Genomic DNA, 19577 nt, shown 5'->3' with positions numbered 1-19577 from the left:
CAGTACAACTTGGTTTTCACCTGCTTGTTCACATACAAGACTACCACAACATTTTCTAACCTGAAGAGAAGGAAATGCCGTCTTTAAGACCAGTGCTAGAGCTTGCAGCACAAGTGTAGATGTAGAAAAGCCTACCTAGAGGAATGCAATTATCAGGAGACATTAGAGAATGAGTGAACTGTCCATCACAGAATAGATGCATCTGTTGTAAGGTACTGAGACAGAATATCTGGCAAGAATGAGCTTCCTCAAAAAGCTCGAGAAGGGCTGGAAACAAAGGCAGAGCCTAAGGATCAGACAAAAGAAGCCATTAGCTTCTTACAGACCAGTGAAGCATTCACATAATTAGATGGGCCAAGGGAGCTGTTTAAATGCAAAAAGCTAACAAAAAAGCAGAAGGCAAAAAGAAAACCACAGCCTGGGTTTTCCTCACAGCCTCATCTTACAATGCTGCATAACAAAACTCCTGCATCTAAACCACTAGATGAAAAGCGTCACTCGCACTTCAGTCCAAACCAGAACTAATGCAATGATGGTGGTGGTGATTTGAGTGGAAGGAATGATTTGTTCCATGTAATGAAAGCACCAGCATACCAGAATCAATGCAATATGAAGGACAGCCTCAAAAGAAGACATCTTCTACAACATGCCAACAGAAGCCACTCTTACACGTAAGGGAACACCCGACGATGCCAAACTATGATAATGCCGCTAAAACTGAGATGCATTTGGTAACAACTCTCAGGCCTGAGGAAAGGCAAAAAGAAACATATACTAAATGAAAAGACTTTCAATAGCAAAAGACAGGAACCTGGAGTGCTTCTCCAAATTCTGATGTAGCAGCAGATGAACATCATACCTCTGCAACACAAACAAAATTTCTGAGAAAGAAAACTGGACAACAACCTTTTTAATATCAAACATGCCTACTGCAATCACTCAGGCTGAGAAAAGGCATTCATTCCACATTTTTCAGAGGGACTAAAACAAGCGAAATTAAAGCCCCAGTATACTCTATACCTATTGCATAGGTTTGACTGCCCCTTTGGGAAGCACACCATGAGCCAGAGCTCATAGATCCAGTGACAGCAAAGGGTCCATAATGGAGGGGGATTTGGATGTAGCTCCAAAAATGCATAAACAGTATGTCCAAGGTGGAAATTCTGACTGAAAAGAGATCAAATGTGATGGCGTCCTATTACTTTCAAATATTAGCATATCAGCCAGCCAGTCATTTCATATATACTGACAAAGTGAAACCATGGTACTAAAGGCAATTGTACAAGCTAGGGAGATGGCTCAAAGCAGAAAAATGTATGCCAAGCCAGTGCTCTTGTCACTGTAAAATGGACTGTAATGCATGTGGTCATCGGTCAGAATAAAAACTAGGCATCACAAAGAAACAGATTCTTAGATGTAGCTACAGCAAAGGTGCATGTAATATGTTAAAGGCCACTGTTATCAATAATAATTCTACCTTTTCTGCAATCCTAACAATACAATTTATCATTTTATTTATTTGTGCGTTTCATTTTCCTGAATGAGTTAGTTTCACTGGACCAGAAGGTTTATTTATAGCACTCTTGTGGAGGAAATCTGTTAATACTCCAAAAAAGAGAGGAGTGCCATTTTCAATCTCCAGCAAGACCCACAGAGCCAGCTTTATTCTGTGTTGTATTACCTTATGTTGCTCTGTTCTCTTCTGTGACAGCTGTAACTCCTCCTACTCTATCCTCACAGATGCAAATCATATTATTAAATAATTATAACCCAGTTAAAGTTGTCCATGTACCAGGTTTCTTCAAATACTCACTTGTGCTGATTCTTGGTAGCGCTCCTCTACTTTTATCCCTCCCTAAATTCTTATTAGACTGCCCTTTTACTTGAGAAAACATCTGCACCAAGTTTACATTAAAAACAAATCTAACTGTTGTATAAATAAATACCGTACTACACTTCACTCTGTAGTTGTGCAAATTAAAAATTAGATTCCAGGAAGCTAACGCCATTAAGAGATCACTTAAAATGATTACTAAAAACAAGGGTTTAATCCTAACCTCTGTGATGTAGCCAGTGGCATTAACGAATATTTCAAACTCTGCATTGCTGACTTCAAAGACATCCATGTAGAACTGGTCAACGTGCACTCTTCTAGCTGGGCCTTCACCATCCTGAGGTATTGCTGGCTCATCAGTTCCCATGATGAACACTCCACCAGGAATCAAGACCATCTAAAATGAAACAGGACTGCATTATTACAGAATAGGGGTGCCTCATGTACATAACTTACATACTCCGTTTAGGTTTCCTTGTTATATTATACAGTTTTCTTGGATTTAAATAAATTAGCAAACATAAGACAACTTAAGACACAACTTAATTCTTTGTAAAAGCATAAGCGGTGCATAGGTATTCATTCCGTAACTTGCACAGGCAATGCTGGGCCTTAGGAATTGTTTAGGAGGAACTCTTAAGTTCTGTATGTTCATGAGTGCTCAAACTGCTAACCAGAGGAGAGAAAGAGAGCGAGAGAGATAGAAGGCCATTCATGAATGTTGTAGTGACAGGTTCCAGTTGAAGTCTTGGGGCAAGAAACACCAACCTGGAAGGAAGAAATAAAAAGCAAACTACTAGTACGCATCCTTGGGGATTATTGTAGACCAGGAGTGTTCAACCTTTTTGACTTGAAAGCCACATATCAGTCTTGGAAAGATTCAGTGGCCACATTACCATTATTCAACATATATCTGCACTACTTTAAAATTTAAAAGCAAAAGCTTCAGCAGCTCACTGAGGGTCAGATAAAAAACTTTGTTGGGTCATATTGTGGCCTCTGGTCATCTGTTGGATACCCCCAGTTGTAGACAGTAAAGGTCAGGAAAAGCAAAAGTATTCCCAGTCTGTAGGGTGGACAACAAAGAACAGAGCAGGTCAACAATGCTCACAGGAAGTACATGTGGTATGTATCCAGGTCACTACAAGTCTGTTGACCATAAGTGGATAAACCAGAAGAAAAACCTAGTCTTCCACAGCAAGCAAATAAGCAATGGCTACTTAAGAGAACCAGATATGTAATAACGTGCAATGGGCTGGATGTCTCAGGGTCCAAAGTCAGCAAATTTGAAGATGGGACAAAAAAAAAAGTGCAGACTGACACAATTAGATTTCAGTCTACTGTTATTAGTAGATTAAGCTATTTATGGATGTGAAATTATTATTAATCACAGCTGGATTCACTGCTTATATACATTACAATACACTGAAGTTCTGGTAAATGAATGGACCATTAAGACAAATTCAAAACAATTTTCAGAAAGCAAGCAAAAGATACGTTTAATAATTTAAAAAATGCAGCCACAGGCAGTATCATCAGAAGGAGAACATTCAAGTTTGGCTTGAGTAATAAAGATTGAATATATGATCTTATGAAATATAAACAGAAATGGGGTATCAACAGCAATTTTTAAAGTAACCAGTGCTACACAATACAAAGGTCACCCATCTTACGAAATGCCTTCTGGAGAGAACCTTAGCTTCCACTAAAAGCAAGCACTACTTATCCAATCGAAGCAGCAATTGACTAATGAAATCTAAAAAAAAAAAACACACATTCTCCCCCCAAAAAGTACAGTTGTGTACACTTACCATAGAGGTTAGAGTGTATTCACTGTTGCAGTCATTACATTTGGGTTATCTGCCTGCAGGTAGCCCTCAGCCAGCCTGATTATCAAAGTCTTGGGTCTTGCGTTGGATGCTCTCTCTTCTTCCATGACGTCAGGTCGTCTGGGGGTATAAAGCATGCAGCCGATGTCATTACATCAGTTTTTCTTGCCCCAGATTGTCAGGTGTCCCCATAATGGGAAGCAATTATATGTGAGGTTACACCTCCAACAAAAAGCAAATACACCAGCAAGCTGAAATACACTAATCAATAAGCAAGGTACAGCCAAGAAAAAAGTCAGGGGGCTGGAGGGAGGGCAACCAGGACTGCAACAGTGCATACACTCGAACATCTACATTTATGGTAAGTGTACACAACTGTACTATGTTCTTCGTGTTTCATTGTTGCAGTCATTACATTTGGGTAGATTCCCCAATGCTAGGGAAGGGAGGAGGAAGTTAGAGAGCATTAGGACCAGCTATTAAGCCCTGCAAGACTGCAGTGGCAAAACCAGCTCTGGATTTAGAAAAAATAGGCAAGTGGCAATGCTTGGTGAAGGTATGTACAGAGCTCCAGGTAGCAGTTTTAGGATGCCCCTGGTAGGGACACCTCTGAGAAAGGCTGTACAGGTAGATGCAGCCCTGGTGGAATGTGATCTTATCCCCTGCGGGGCAGGTTTTCCATGTTGCTTATAGCAGAAAAGAATGCAATGGCCTATCCACTTCGAAATGGTTTGCTTTGAAATGGCTTTCCCATCTGCCCCTGCAGCAAAGGCAACTAGCAGCTGTTCAGTTTTTCTGAGAGGCTTAGTCCTGTCCAAATAAAATCTTAGTTGTCTGTGCACGTCCAGAGAGTGCAGTATTCATTCTCCTTTGTTCTGTGGATTAGGAAAAAAAGGTAGGCAAATGAATGGACTGATTAAGAACCACACTGGATACCACCCTGAGCATAAAAGAAGGATTGGGTCCTGAGGGACATCCTGTTAGCATGGAAGATGATGAAGGGTTCCACTGCCATGAAGGCCTGTAGTTCAGACACTCTTCTTGCTGAAGTGATGGCTCGAAGGAAAGCAGTTTTCCAAGAAAGGAATTTCAACTCTGCAGCTGCAGCTGGCTCAAAAGGAGGTACAGTGAGCTTTTCCAATACAAAGTTAAGGTCCCAGGCTGGAGTAGGGGATCTCCTGGGAGGTCTTAAATTTTTGGGTCCTCTGAGGAATTGTTTCAGCAGGGGGTGAGAGAAGAAGGGTGGCTCAGTATTACAATGTACTGAAATGGCCGAGGCATGAATTTTAATTGATGAGAAGGAAAGGCCCTTGTGGAGCATCTCTGTCAAGTATTGAAGAATATGTGGTAAGCTGGGCACTGTTGTGCCCCTCCCTTGAGTGTGGCTCCAGGAGCAGTATCTTTTCCACTTTTCTGCAAAGGATTTTCTAGTTCTAGGCCTCCTTGCCTCCAGGATGACATCTAGCACCTGCTTACTGAGGGATGCTATTGGAGAGCTCAGGGGATTAGCCAGGCTACAAGGTTCAGGATTTGAAGCTGGGGGGTGCAGAATCTGGCCCTCCTGCTCGGACATCAGGGAAGGGGTCTGAGGCAGGTGCCATGGATCCAGCAGTGACATACTGCGCAAGAGGGGGTACCCAGTGTTGGCTTGGCCAGTCTGGTGCAATCAATATTGTCCTTGGTTTGTCTTGTTTGATCTTTAGCAGAACTTTTGAAAGGAGAGGCAGAGGGGGAAAGGCATAAAGTGAGAGGCTTTTCCAGGTGAAGGACAGGGCATCCACTTTCCAAGCTTGACTGTGGGAAGTCCTTGTGCAGAATTTGTCCAATTGGTAGTTCTGAGTGGAGGTAAACAGGTCTATCTCTGGGTTCCCCCATTTGTTTTTCAAAATGTTGAATATCTTTGGTTCCAGTTTCCACTCCATGAGATTTCTGCTTAAGTCGTCTGCCAGTGAATTTAGCTTGCCTGGCAGGAATTGAAGATGTAGGTGGATTTGGTAGCTCAAGGCTGCTTTCCATAGAGACACGGCTAGTCTGCAGAAGGGATATGAGTGGGTTACCCCTTGCTTGTTTATGTACCACATAACAGTGGTGTTGTCCGTCTTCACCAATAATTGTCCTGGAAGAATGTGGTCCTTGAAGGCTGTCAGTGAATTCTGTACAACTAACATTTCTTTTTGATTGATATGAGGTGAATTAGACTTGGGTTCAGTTTGTCAGTAAAACACAAATCCAACCAACACCATACCAGTAATGCGTTTTTATTGCGATCTGGTACCTCGGCCTTTCGCCTTCAAAGGATCACAAATACAAAGTGCAACCAACTGTTTTTTATACAGAAAAAATTAAGTTGATCAGCACTAATAATTCAATTAACTGCATTAATTAATTCATATTTTAAAGTGCTTTCACAGTATTTTTCTTATGTAAAAAGATATCAAAACTAAAATACCTTCAAGTTAAATATGCTTATGCTATAAAGTCCCACATATTTATTTTCAAATATATGAAACAAATATGATTTTAAATTACTTTAAAATACCTTATGCTTTGCCTTTTAAAGTAAACAAATACTATGAATTATATACATTTTTTATATATCTATATGTATTTTGTATAAATTCTCCTACTGCATACTAAAATGCACATAATTATAAGACATTTACAATTCATTATATCAAAATTTAATAATCTATTGTAATTTAAACATAAGATTCATGCTAATATAAATAATACTATTATCTCATAATACTATACTACACATAAATTCAATTATTATTCTTTAAATACTCAATTCTAAATTCAATTCATGTGGTTTTAATGTCTTGAATTTCAAAATCATCCTGGTCTCCAATTCAAGTAGTTTTTGAACAAACACTCCCCCACCTTCACAATTAAATGGTTTACCCAAAACACAAAACTTTAAACTGCCTGGGTCACCTTTATGTTTTTCCAAAAAATGCTTGGCCACAGGACTAAATTCATTTTTGTTCCTAATATCTTTTAAATGTTCCAAGATACGAACACGAACCATTCTTTTTGTTTGTCCTATGTACCAAGTGTTGTGACAAGAGCAACCTAAAATGTATACCACTCCCACTGATTTACAATTAAATCGATATCTAGCATTGAAGGACACACCATTGATGTTAGTTATATTACTGATTCTTCCACAAACACTACACTGGCCACATTGATAAGTACCTACTATAGCATTTCTCCTTTCCTCTTCACCTTTATTAAAAAAGTTATAATTTAATAACTCCTTCAAATTTTTCCCTCTTTTATAAGAAAAAATTATATGTTTGGGAAACATGAAACCTATGTTTTCCTCCTCATGTATCAGATACCAATACTTTCTCACAATATTACTTAATTCTTTTGATAAAGGAGAGTATTTGGTGACAAAAAATAATTTAAACTCACTAACCTGAGCTTCACCATTATTTCTTTCTCTCACTAGAGAATTTTTACTTTCTCTCATTAAGAAATTTTGTTTCTCCTGTCTACCTTCATATTGTCTATGTTCAATGTGGTCTGTAATTCCTAGTACTTTATTTTTAGAAAGTAATAAATGGTCTTTATTATAACCTCTCTTAACTAATCTTGATTCTACATTTTTTAACTCATTATGCCTCTCATTAACATCACTGGTATGGTCATGAATTCTCTGAAATTCACCAAAAGGTAATGACCATATCAAGTGTTCAGGATGCATACTCTCTGCATGTAGAAACATATTTACAGAAGTCTCTTTCCTGAAAGGTCTATACCCTATTTTATCATATTCATGAAATAATGTTATATCTAAAAAATTAATCTTGTCTCTATTATATTCACAAGAAAAGTTTAGACCATGACCATTATTATTTAACTCCTCAAAAAATTCTAGAAATTCAGTTATTTCACCACTACATATCAATAAAAGGTAGTCAAACCGCTTATAGAATACTACATTTTTTTGATAAAAAGAAGTTAAATAAATATATAACTTCTCAAAGTATCCCATATACAGAATGGCATATGAGGGCGCAAAAGCAGCCCCCATAGCCATCCCTTTGATCTGAAGGTAGAAGTCATTATTAAAACAAAAATAATTGTGAGAAAGACAAAATTCCAACATTTGCATCAAAAAAGTGGTTCTAGGACCATCTCCCAACATATCCTGAACAGCTTCAAGCCCCCATCTTTTATTAATGTTAGTATATAATGCCTTCACATCTATAGTTACCCAATAATAGCTGTTGTTCCATTTAACATTAGAAATTTTATCTAATAAATCTTGAGTATTAGAGATGTGAGCTGTAATCTTAGATAGGTGACTTTTTAAATGGAAGTCCAAAAAAATATTTACATTACTAAGAAAGGAACCTCTCCCTGACACTATGGGCCTTCCAGGCGGCTTAGATAAACTTTTGTGCACTTTCGGTAATGCATAGAAAGTTGGTGTCATGGGTTTTTTTATATACAGTTTTCCCACATCATTCTGGTTAAAAAAACCAAGACGTTCCCCTCTTTCCAATAAATTCAGCAGTTCAATGTTAAATTCTGTAATGGGGTCCATATTTAAGCACAAATATTCATCTTCATTTTTCAACAAATCATAAATCATTTCACAATAATCTGATTTATTTAACACAACCCAGTTGCCGCCTTTATCAGCACATTTAAAGATAAATTCCTTTTTTATTTTTTTCATATGTTTTAGAGACATCCATTCATCTTTAAGTTATAGTATTTAGGTACATTTTAAAGACTTTCCATTATAACCGTCATTTCTTTAAATACTATTTTGAAAAAAGTAGAAATAGCAGGTACTTTAATATTGGGTGTAAACGTGCTATCAGATGCTAAATGTGGAATAGTCATTCTCCCATATCCAGTGAAAAACATTTCATCATTGTTAGTCTTGCCAAATGTGTCTTCATCTTCAAAATTCAAATCAGCATTTTCATAATCATAAATAGACAAATTTAATAAGTCATCATCATCCTCAGTAATATCACTTACAAAATTATCACTTGCTCTATCACTGAAATTCATAGTATTGTCATTATAGAAAAAAACTCTTTAAGTATAATTTTCTCACAAACTTCTTGAGTTCAAAATATATATCACTCAATGAGGGAAAAAAAGTTGGCACAAACTTACTGCCTTTTAACAACGCAGATCTCATAGCATGATTCTCAATTAAATGAGATAAATTAACCAAGCATAAGTTATGTTCAAATGATGTACTTATTTGCTCATTCCTTAAAACGGTTCCTACCCTTTCGCCCATTTCTCCCTCGACCAGATTTATTGGTCTGAAAGGAAGCATCAGAGGTAGAAACATTAGAAGGAGAGCCATTTGTACAATCAATTTCACTTTTTCCATTATTTGTGAAATTAGCAAAAGTCACATTTTTAGTAATATTGTTCCTTTCCCGTTCCCCTGAGGACGCTGAAGTGCTGCGCTATGTTCGTTGTGTTCGCGGGTTTCTTCTGACCTTTGATCTGCTACGTGGTGTATCACGTTGCCATGAAAATAAGACTCCAATTTCGTAGTCCTTCATGTCACGTAAGAGCTTATTTCTTTTCCGTAGCAAGATATCTGCTTCCAATTTAGTAATTTTGTCAGTGATTTTTGCAAACTGCATCTTAAAACAGGACTCCCCCACCACCTCGTCCTGTAGATGCAAGATCTAATTTTTTAATTTGTCATGCGCTCTCTGGTTCCGTTTAATTAAAATACGGAGCCACTTGTTGGTACATTCAAGAGATGCTGCCTTCCATTCGTCTAATAGGTCATGTTCCTCTTCAGCGAACTCGGCAGCAGGTAGCTTGTCTATGCGTAAACCTCTAGGTGTCAGGTTTAGATCTACATATTTTTCAAGAAGGCAAGTGTCTAAGAATAAGGCTATTTCCTTATTCATAAGTCTCTCCAAAGAGCCAAAACGATCATCAACCTGCTTGTTAATGCCCACGTTCCATAAATCAAAATTAGAATTAGAAAACTTTTTCTCTCTTTCACTTACTACATCGGCAAAGCAGGAGGCTCCTACTGGATTATTTAGTCCCAAAGCTCCGCTTGGTTGAATCATTATTACTAGATAGGTGTTGGGAAAAAACGAACCAGAAATCCACATACACTTTCGAAAAACAGCAACACAGTAGTAAAACACAAACAAAAACAACACCATACCAGTGCGCTTTTTTATGATTTCAAAGGATCACAAATACAAAGTGCAACCAACTGTTTTTTATACAGAAAAAAATAAGTTGATCAGCACTAATAATTCAATTAACTGCATTAATTAATTCATTGATCATATTTTAAAGTGCTTTCACAGTATTTTTCTTATGTAAAAAGATATCAAAACTAAAATACCTTCAAGTTAAATATGCTTATGCTATAAAGTCCCACATATTTATTTTCAAATATATGAAACAAATATGATTTTCAAATTTATGTATAGTATAGTATTATGAGATAATAGTATTGTTTATATTAGCATGAATCTTATGTTTAAATTACAATAGATTATTAAATTTTGATATAATGAATTGTAAAGGTCTTATAATTATGTGCATTTTAGTATGCAGTAGGAGAATTTATACAAAATACATAGATATATAAAAAAATGTATATAATTCATAGTATTTGTTTACTTTAAAAGGCAAAGCATAAGGTATTTGAAAGTAATTAAAATCATATTTGTTTCATATATTTGAAAATAAATATGTGGGACTTTATAGCATAAGCATATTTAACTTGAAGGTATTTTAGTTTCGATATCTTTTTACATAAGAAAAATACTGTGAAAGCACTTTAAAATATGATCAATGAATTAATTAATGCAGTTAATTGAATTATTACTGCTGATCAACTTCATTTTTTCTGTATAAAAAACAGTTGGTTGCACTTTGTATTTGTGTTCCTTTGAAGGCGAAAGGCCGAGGTACCAGATCGCAATAAAAACGCATTACTGGTATGGTGTTGGTTGGATTTGTGTTTTACTGACGGTTGCTGTTTTTCGAAAGTGTATGTGGATTTTTGGGTTCCGTTTGCCCTGAATGCACTGCCCTACCAAGTGAGCTCCCCATGCATAGTCTGATGCGTCTGTTAGGGTTTGGGCGGCAAGGGGTAGAATGAATGGCAGGCCCTTGTTGTGGTAGCAGGCCTCTGCCCACCAAAGGAACTCTGTCTTTATGCAAGGAATGATAGAAATCATGGATTCTAGGTCCTGAGAATGTTGACACCATAGGCTTTTAGATACCATTGTAGTTTCCTCATATGTAGTCTTGCATATGGAATTAGTAGAATGCAAGAGGCCATGAACCCCAGGGCTTGCAGGATTTTCCTTGCAGATAGCTGGGTCTTTGTGGCCTGTAGTTTGAAGTAGGCTGTCAAACAAACTTGTTTCTCTGGTGTGAGGAAAGCCATCTGGGAAGTTGTTCAAGCTTGCTCCCAGGAATACAATTTGTTGGCAGGGTACTAGATGAGATTTCTTTTCATTTATGGTGTACCCCAGTGAGGTTAGAAGTTTCTTTACAAATGCCAGATGATTTAATAGCATGTCCTGGCTTTCTGCCTGAATTAGACAATCGTCCAGGTATGGGTATATTTGAATATTTCTTTGCCTGCAAAATGCAATGACTGGAGCTAGGCACTTTGTGAATACCCTGGGCACAGTAGATAAGCCAAAGGGAAGTGCAGAGAACTGATAGTGCATGTAGCCTGCTCTGAAGCATAGGTATTTCCTGCAAGATTCCCTTATTGGAATGTGCAGGTAAGCTTCCTTCAAGTCCAAGATTGCCAACCAGGCATCTCTGCCTAGCATAGGAAGCAGCTGATGAAGTGTTCGGATTTAGAATTTTGGGATTACCAAAAAGGTGTTTAGAATAGAGAGGTCCAGGATGGGAATCCAGGAGTTGTCTTCTCTGGGTACCATGAAAAGTCTTGAGTAAAAACCTTGTCCCCTTTCTTCTGCTGGGACAGGTTGAACAGCTCTGATACTTAGAAGGGAGATAACCTGCTGTTGAGCCTCTGCCCACTGATTTGGGGGTAGATCTGGCCAACCGTTTGGGGTTGGTAAGATGTGGAAGTGGAATCTGTATCCTTGGGAAACTATATTTAAAACCCATTTGTCCTGGGTAATGAGTTCCCAGTTTTTTGCATGCAGTGCGATCTTTCCCACTAAGGGAGCATGCAGTTGAGCAGGGCTTGGAAGGTTTAATGTTAGGTCATTGTTTTCCACAGGGGGGTGTCTTACTACTTCCAGCTTTGGAAGTGGAATCCCCCACTGCTTAGGCCTGTGAGTACCTTGAGACTGTAGCCTAGGTAGTCTGCTGTTCCTGGGTTTGGACTGAGAGGGTCTGGAAGAGGCGGGAAAGGACCAATTCTTAGAAGGCCAATGCCTACTGAATCTGAGAGGGTGTACTTGCAGGAAATCTTTAACAGTTTGCACAGATTTAGCTTTTTCCTCCATCGTTTTAAGGAGGACTTCTGCTTTTTTGCCAAACAGGTGGTCTTGGTTTAAGGGAGCATCCAATAATTTAGCTTTAACATGATCTGGCAAATTTTGCTCCTTAAGCCAAGCACGCCTTCTAAGAACAGACCCAGTGACAGCAGCGCTGCAAGATGCATCTAGAGAGTCAAAACCACATTGCAAAGTATGTTTACCAGCTTGTTCAGCAGAATGCATTAAATCCTGTAATTCTTTATTTTCAGCACAGTCAGGAATCAACATCATTTTCTGTTTTAGTCCCATAATATGTTGCTGATACTTTAACATATGAAACTGGCAGTTTAAGGCCCTAATGGCCAAAGTAGCAGAAGTATATACCTTCTTACCCAATCTGTCCAAGGCCCTGAAATCTCTATCAGAGGGGGTAGAGCTTTTGGCAGTGGTAGCCATAATGCCTTTAGGTCCCTGGGAAATGGTCTCTGGGTCCGCAGTAGGATTCTTAAAAGGAACTTGTGAGAGTCAGGTACTCTGTAATACATGCCAGGTTTCCTGGGAGTTGGATGTAAAGTGTCTGGGGCTAGGCTAGATTCCAAGAAGGCATCATTTACAATGTCCAGGACAGGAGGGATAGCTAAAGGCCTGTGTTGAGGTAGGAGTAAGAATTCCCTAAGCCTCTTTGTCAGAGTAATCCTGGCTTTCCCAGCGGAAATGCTCCCTAAGAGTGTGCAATGTTTCACCAAAAAAAAATCTTCTGGAGGGGAAGCAGAGAGAATGGAATCCTCTGCATCAGAATCCTCACAGGTAGATAAGGGCAAATCCTGGTAATCAGAAGTAACAGAAATTCAGAATCCTGATCAGAAGAGTCAGAAGGAAAATCAGTTCTAGGTCTCTTAGAGGGAGAAGGCTGGCTTCCCCTAATTAAAGTAATAAGGTCTTCAGCCATTCTTATTTGTTTTTTAGGCATATGGGTCTGACCATGCGGTTTGGACATAGGTTTTCTAGGCGTGGGTCGAGTTTTAAGCCTTGAAGAAGAATATGGTGTCAGTTTGAAATGCAAGTCCATAGGCCTGAATACACCCTCAGAAGCCAGTGCCTGCACAGCTGCTCCGGACCCATCCAAGGTAGAGACATCCGCAGGTTCTATAGTCGAAGAAGCATCTCGTGGCATACTGGACTCTGAATGGGTCTTAGTAGATGCCTGCGAATCTGAAGTAGAGGGTATCAGGGGCTGCGAAAGAGTCTTCGGCAGTTTTGGACCTATGCTGTCTGTCTTCATCTTTACGTTTTTTCAGAATGTCAGTAGTCGGGTGGCTTGCTGAAGCCATTTCCGGATAATTAAACAGAGTACCAAAATAATTTGATGCAAAAATGAACAGACTAATAGTTAGAGGATTGAATAAGGCACAAAACCGACAGCAAGGGACATCGTAGTCTGGGCCTAATCAAGGAATGCAGTATGAATTAAAATCTGTATGAGGTATTTGCTTTCCACAGGTAATACAATTAACTTTCACGGACATCGGTTTAGAGCAAGAAAAAGGATCCCCAACGGGGTACTTAGCTTTTTTGAAGACTTCGGTTCTGAAACTCGAAAACAGTAATTTCAGGAGTCGGCCGACTGGTACTTGTGAACAGCTTCTGCTTCGGGCACCACACAGCAGGAAAGACTGATGTAATGGCGTCGACTGCATGCTTTATACCCCGGACAACCTGACATCATGGAAGAAGACGGAGCATCTAACGCAGGACCCAAGACTTTGATAATCAGGCCGGCTGAGGGCTACCTGCAGGCAGATAACCCAAATGTAATGGCTGCAACAGTGAAACACAAAGAACATCTTACATATCTATAAGAAAGCAATGCTGGTAAGCATAAATGAACAAATTAAAGAATCTGAATTTGCCCTCCAAATATTACCTATTCCATACAGTAAGTTCAAGTTTGGCTTTAGGCCATTTCAGTCTGTTAAAAACATGTAGCACTCATTCCCATGCTGAATATTAATTGTCTTTTTAAATGTTGTCAGGTTGTTGCGGTTTCTTATTTCAGAGGACAATGTATTTCAATCAGACATGCCTTTCCAAGAGCCAACTGATATCATTCAATAAAAACTACAGAACTATCAGTTTAATCTTCTCAATGGATCCTATTTCATTTAGAAGCAGACACACCCACAATGATTCAGCTAAAATAAATCCATATGCTGGTAATAGGTCAATAGACATATATGCCTATGTTTGAATGAAAACATCTATAACTTGAACTCTCCTCATATGTCACATCCTTTAAATCAGTTGTTACTGTGATACGTTTTCTCTAACTTAAGCTGCATATTCTTTTTGCGGAGGTACATGAGAATTGTCAAACTCATTTTGAGACTAATGAGAGTTATATAAAATGACTTCATGGTATTTACATTCTTAGATTTGATGAATCTTTCTGCTTACACAATAATCTTGATAGTCTCCAACACTTTTGGAAAGCGGAGCCTACTTTTAAGGTCTCTACTCTTCTTTTCTGTCATGTTAGCAATATCCCTAGATCCACAAACTTCTCCTCTCAAGTCAGTCAAGAGAGTTACTACCCTATCTCAAAACCTAGTATGTCACCAATGTCACCAGTATTCACTGCCTACCCCTCTCATAAATCTCCATGGCAACCAAAAGCATCCTTCTTATGCTAACTCAGTGGGGACATCTGGGAGTGGGTAAGCAGGGTAAGTGCTAGTGGTTAAATGAGGCACCTAATCTGCACAAACACCCAAGCCACTGCTCACCGCAATGAAAAGCCAAATTATACTAATACTACCACTACTGAGGTGCATAATTAAGAATCATACTTCAAACAGCACAGTATACAGTAAATATCTGGCCATTCAACACTGACACCTGGTCAGACCGTTCCTAAACCATCAATTCAATCTCCCTAGATCTCCATCACCTCCTTCTTCAGGGCTATCAACAGCGAGGAGGAATGTTCTGCAATTTCAACACCCAGCTTTCTTAAGTGACATCCATATCTCCACAATGTGATCTAAAACACTTCTCACCAAAACATGTTTAAACCCTAACAACTCATGGAACCCTTTTGTAACTTAAAACATCTCTCTAGAACTGGGACAGACAGCTCTAACTGAGCTTCAACATCTTGTGTTTATGTTTGATTCATTTTTTTCTGTTCTTGCATGCTGACAGCTCTCAGCAACAATTGAATACACCAAGTACACATCCTGAAGGGAGCATTAAACAACAGAACTCAATGAATTGTGCTTATATGCACAGCATAATTTTCAGATAGCTCAAGTTCTCTATACAAGATGCGGACTAAACATTCAGTGGGAAACATAATACCATGATAAACGCACAGTGAGTCGTTAAAGAAATCAAAGCATATCAGGAACTTTCTACAGTTTGTTTTTGCAAAACTACTTCCATAACTATGATATCTAAAAGTATCTATTCTCATGTTTATTGTGTAATGAAAATCATAATGTTTACAATCCTTGAGGGCTTTGCATATGCCTATAATGCATCTGTTTGGGTGACTTGCTGCCTTGCTTTAACAATGTGGCTAAGAAATGCTGAAAAATGTACAAGAAAGGTGAAAGATTCTTTTAAAATTCACAACTCTTCTCAGGGTGCCATGAAGGGATAAAAAAAAAAAAAAGCTTTCAATTCTGGTGCAAGAAATTACAAACCATAACATCCGCATGTGCAGAAAAACTCTAATGTTTCACGTAATTCACTGTCTACATAAACTAACAAGTACACTATGTTTTAACTTAAAATGCCGTAAACCTTGCTGTTCCAAGACAACCTTCTGAAAAGAGACTGCAGATAACTGGGACCATCCTGTCTCAGTCAATAGTTTATAAGCTCTGAATGTAAATAATATGACAGGATTAAGAATGAACTACAGAGCTAGCTAGCAGACTGCCATATAGTTTACAACAGCTTCCCCTTTGTGTCTCACTAACATGTACATAACTTGCTTTGGGCATTCTTTTTTATACACTAAATGCATGCAGAAAACATAGTTCATTTAGCTGCCGGTTAGTAAAGGTCTGACTATAATTAAAGGTCTAGAATAACATTTCTTACCAAATTAGGCATAAACTCACCATTTTATGTGGAACCCAAAGCTGATTTACAGCTACTGACATTTCAAGACCTACACTGCTCAAGAGACTGGAGAATTATTAATGCATCAAGGGCTTGTAAACAATACATAGTTATTAAACAGCCATTAGAACTCTACATAATTAGAATTATACAAGCGTTTACAATCTGAACCAAACCACAACTCAGATGCTTTGTAACATATCAGGTTAATGAAAGTGATTTATTACTTTTTCAAAACTCTTATAAGAAGCATTTTGAAATGCATCCGTACAATTTCTAAAGCCATTTTGAAAGCTAGACAAATAATTTCTAAATAAGTCTGTTGAACATTAAAGCCTGATGATTTTGCCCTAGAACTCTACATGTTCTGAGCACTACATTTCTGACAATAAATTTCTAAAATCAATGTAGTTCTTCAAGTGAGCCCTAACCAAAACAAAATACACTAGAAGTGAGAATTTTAATATTTCTTGAGGGAACAGGACAACATAGCAACAAAAGCCACTGCATTTCAAGAAAGAGAATAATCCGCTGGCAAACTGAGCCACACTGCATCACAACACTAGGATGAAAATACAACACAAGGCTAAAGATAAAAGAACAAAAGTACACAGCAGAATCTCAAGGATAATATGATGCAAGCAACAGAAGCACTGAATACATGGGAAGATAAATGACAAGGTTTGAGAAATGCTATTTGTTCTAGTGTCAAATGCAGAGGCTGTAAAACAGCATTATGAAATGAACTCACGAAACTAACAAGAGGGTGCACTACGAAAAAAACACCGAGGTGCCTGCAACCCACTAATGTAGCAGCATAAACAAAAGGCAAATCACTTAAAAAGTTCTTAGCCACACGAATGATATAAACATTACAGGGTCCAGGAGCAGCTATCAAGAGGAGGAGTTACTAATGGCATTTGGTGACTTCACGGGTATCACTCTAAACCCAAAGCATGCACAAAACATAAGCAGACTGTGCTTATTGAAACTGCTGTCTTTAACTGTTGAAAACATCTCAAAACATAAAGTACGAAGTTCATTCTCACAGGCTTAAACAGCACTTGTTCAAAGGAATGGCTTACAATTCACCTATTTCAGGGCTTTTCACAGGGAATGTATCAAAACAGACACAAATATGGTGAAATCAGTCAACAGCTGTGGAAAACAGGAGATTCAAACAGGATAGTATTTTCTTAATATCTGGTTAGCAGGGTGCAGAATAATAAATGTATCTGCACAAAACCTCTGGAATATTCCAGAGGCTTCATTGTGTGTCGTGAGTAGAGAAACCAATATGTATTCCATAGAATTTTGCACAATTTGGCAGCCTTTCAAATTAAAAATGTTTGTTTGCCCACTGCTGCCTATCATTACAAAGGAACTGTGAAAAAAAAAAACACATGCAGTCACATCCACTCAGTATTCAAAATGACATGTGAAGACAGATGAATTAAAGAAAATGAAAGACAATACTACAGAAAGAAAATGATACACTTATAAGCACCAAACAGAGTTCTCATTGCGCATTCGAGACCACATAGGATGAGTCCCAAAACACTGAAAAAAAACTGCAACCAAGTAAAGTATATACTAAGTCCAAAACTCTAAAACAATTTCCCTTTCTCAATGGTACATTGACCCTAAAGTTAGAATATGCAAGTGTGGGGTCCAGTCCCCCACCACCCTGGTGGTTTAGTGGGGAAATGCCAGATGCAAAAACATGCTTTTAACAGTGTTTTACACTTTGTTCTTAGAACTGTAGAACTATATTTAATTTTTCAGAGTTTTAGAAGTCACACTGCTGAGGCTTGAAATTCTGAAAGGTCAGCAAGAAAGGAACTCGGAGACAATATACAAATGAAGGATTAGTGGATCTGATAAATAAAAATAAGTACAAGGGAGGAAGGGAAAAAAGAACCCTGACACTTTGCAGGACAAGTTGATAAAAGTGGAATGGGTAGAAGATAGTGAGAGAGTTCACATTTTTGGAAGAAGAGTAATCAGTCAGAATGTTTTTTTTTTAATGTTTTTATTCATTTTATAGCACAATAACTTAATAGTATAGTAACAGGAAAAACAAACTATATACAATGTCCATAACAACTAAAAAAAGCAACAGTGTGCGTGTGTGTGTATATACATATATATATATATATATATATATATATACACATACACACACATACATACATACACACACAAGAACACTTAATATTTCTCTAAAAGATTATACAATTTTGTCCAAGCAATTCAATGATGGGTTGTGTTGTTAGTCCTTGCTTTTATAGTAGCAATCTTATTCTTACAAATATATTTCACAAGATGAATAAACTCAACTTTAAAGACAAGAGTAGATTGGGATTTCCAATTTTTAGTAACAATTTTCCTTGCTATAGAAAGGATAGACCATAGTAAAAATGTTTGTTTTTTTAGGAATGACTTCAGGAACAGTAGTATTGAAAATGACAAGGGAGTCCAATATTATACAGTTATCACTCCATAGAGCTTTACAAAGATATTTAAAGTCTAACCAAAATGGGGAAATTATTTTGCAATTAACAGCCATATGTATCCAGTCAGCATCAGGGTGTCCACATCTCCAGCATTTCATCTTTCTTGTACCTTATTGCTAGTCTATGTGGAGTGAAAAGACTGCAATCATGTACACATCAAGGCAGCATCCAGTGAGAATAGAATCTACGTCAACCGCAAGGAGCATCACTCCAACTACCAGGTCGTGTGTAATGCCCAGGACATTATCATGAAAGCATGTGCTGGCAGCCCTGCCATTTAATCACTAGTCCCATTTCTGGCACACATCACAGCTGTACCAGGTATTTGCTAGGGGGGACATCCCGCACAGCCATTTACTGGAGGATACTGGCTACGCACTGGAACCGTGGATGATGACACCCATCAGAAATGCACACACACCCATGGAAGAACGTCATAATGAGGCACACACACAAACTAGGAACATCACAGAGCGTGTGTTTGGGCTGCTGAAGTCACTGTTCTGGTGCCTCAATATATCTAGTGGGGCACTGCTTTACTCTCCAGCCACATGTGCACAGATGTTCACAGTATGTGCCATGCTACACAATATGATCCTTTGGAAACAGCTGCAGTAGGATCAGCAAAGGGAAGGGATACACAGCCCCCCCACCAGTGCCTAGGTCCCCACAGCCAAAGCCACAGGGGGACTCCGAGGAGGAAACCCCTAAGGATGTCACTGTAGGCAGACAAAGGCATGCCCAGTATGCCCTGGCCAAGAGACGATGCATAGCACATGTGCTGACAAACGAGGGCCCTAGGGACTGACACCTTACGCCGACTCACAAC

General features: G+C 38.4%; 1 protein-coding gene across 1 annotated transcript in view; it reads right to left on the bottom strand.

Annotated features, from left to right (window-relative positions):
* The window catches only part of SUMF1 (sulfatase modifying factor 1), a 1255299-nt gene that overhangs the window by 1195301 nt on the left and 40421 nt on the right, over positions 1-19577 (bottom strand). The window contains exon 2 of the mRNA XM_044076406.1: positions 2058-2231. Within this exon, the coding sequence (XP_043932341.1) occupies positions 2058-2231 (174 nt within the window). The remainder of the gene's footprint in view (positions 1-2057; positions 2232-19577) is intronic.

Source organism: Protopterus annectens, chromosome 7.part0 (assembly GCF_019279795.1).
Source record: "Protopterus annectens isolate FY-2018-M chromosome 7.part0, PAN1.0, whole genome shotgun sequence".
NCBI lineage: Eukaryota > Metazoa > Chordata > Ceratodontiformes > Protopteridae > Protopterus > Protopterus annectens.
The sequence above is the reverse complement of the archived record's forward strand: the minus strand, read 5'-3'. Positions and strand labels throughout refer to the sequence as shown.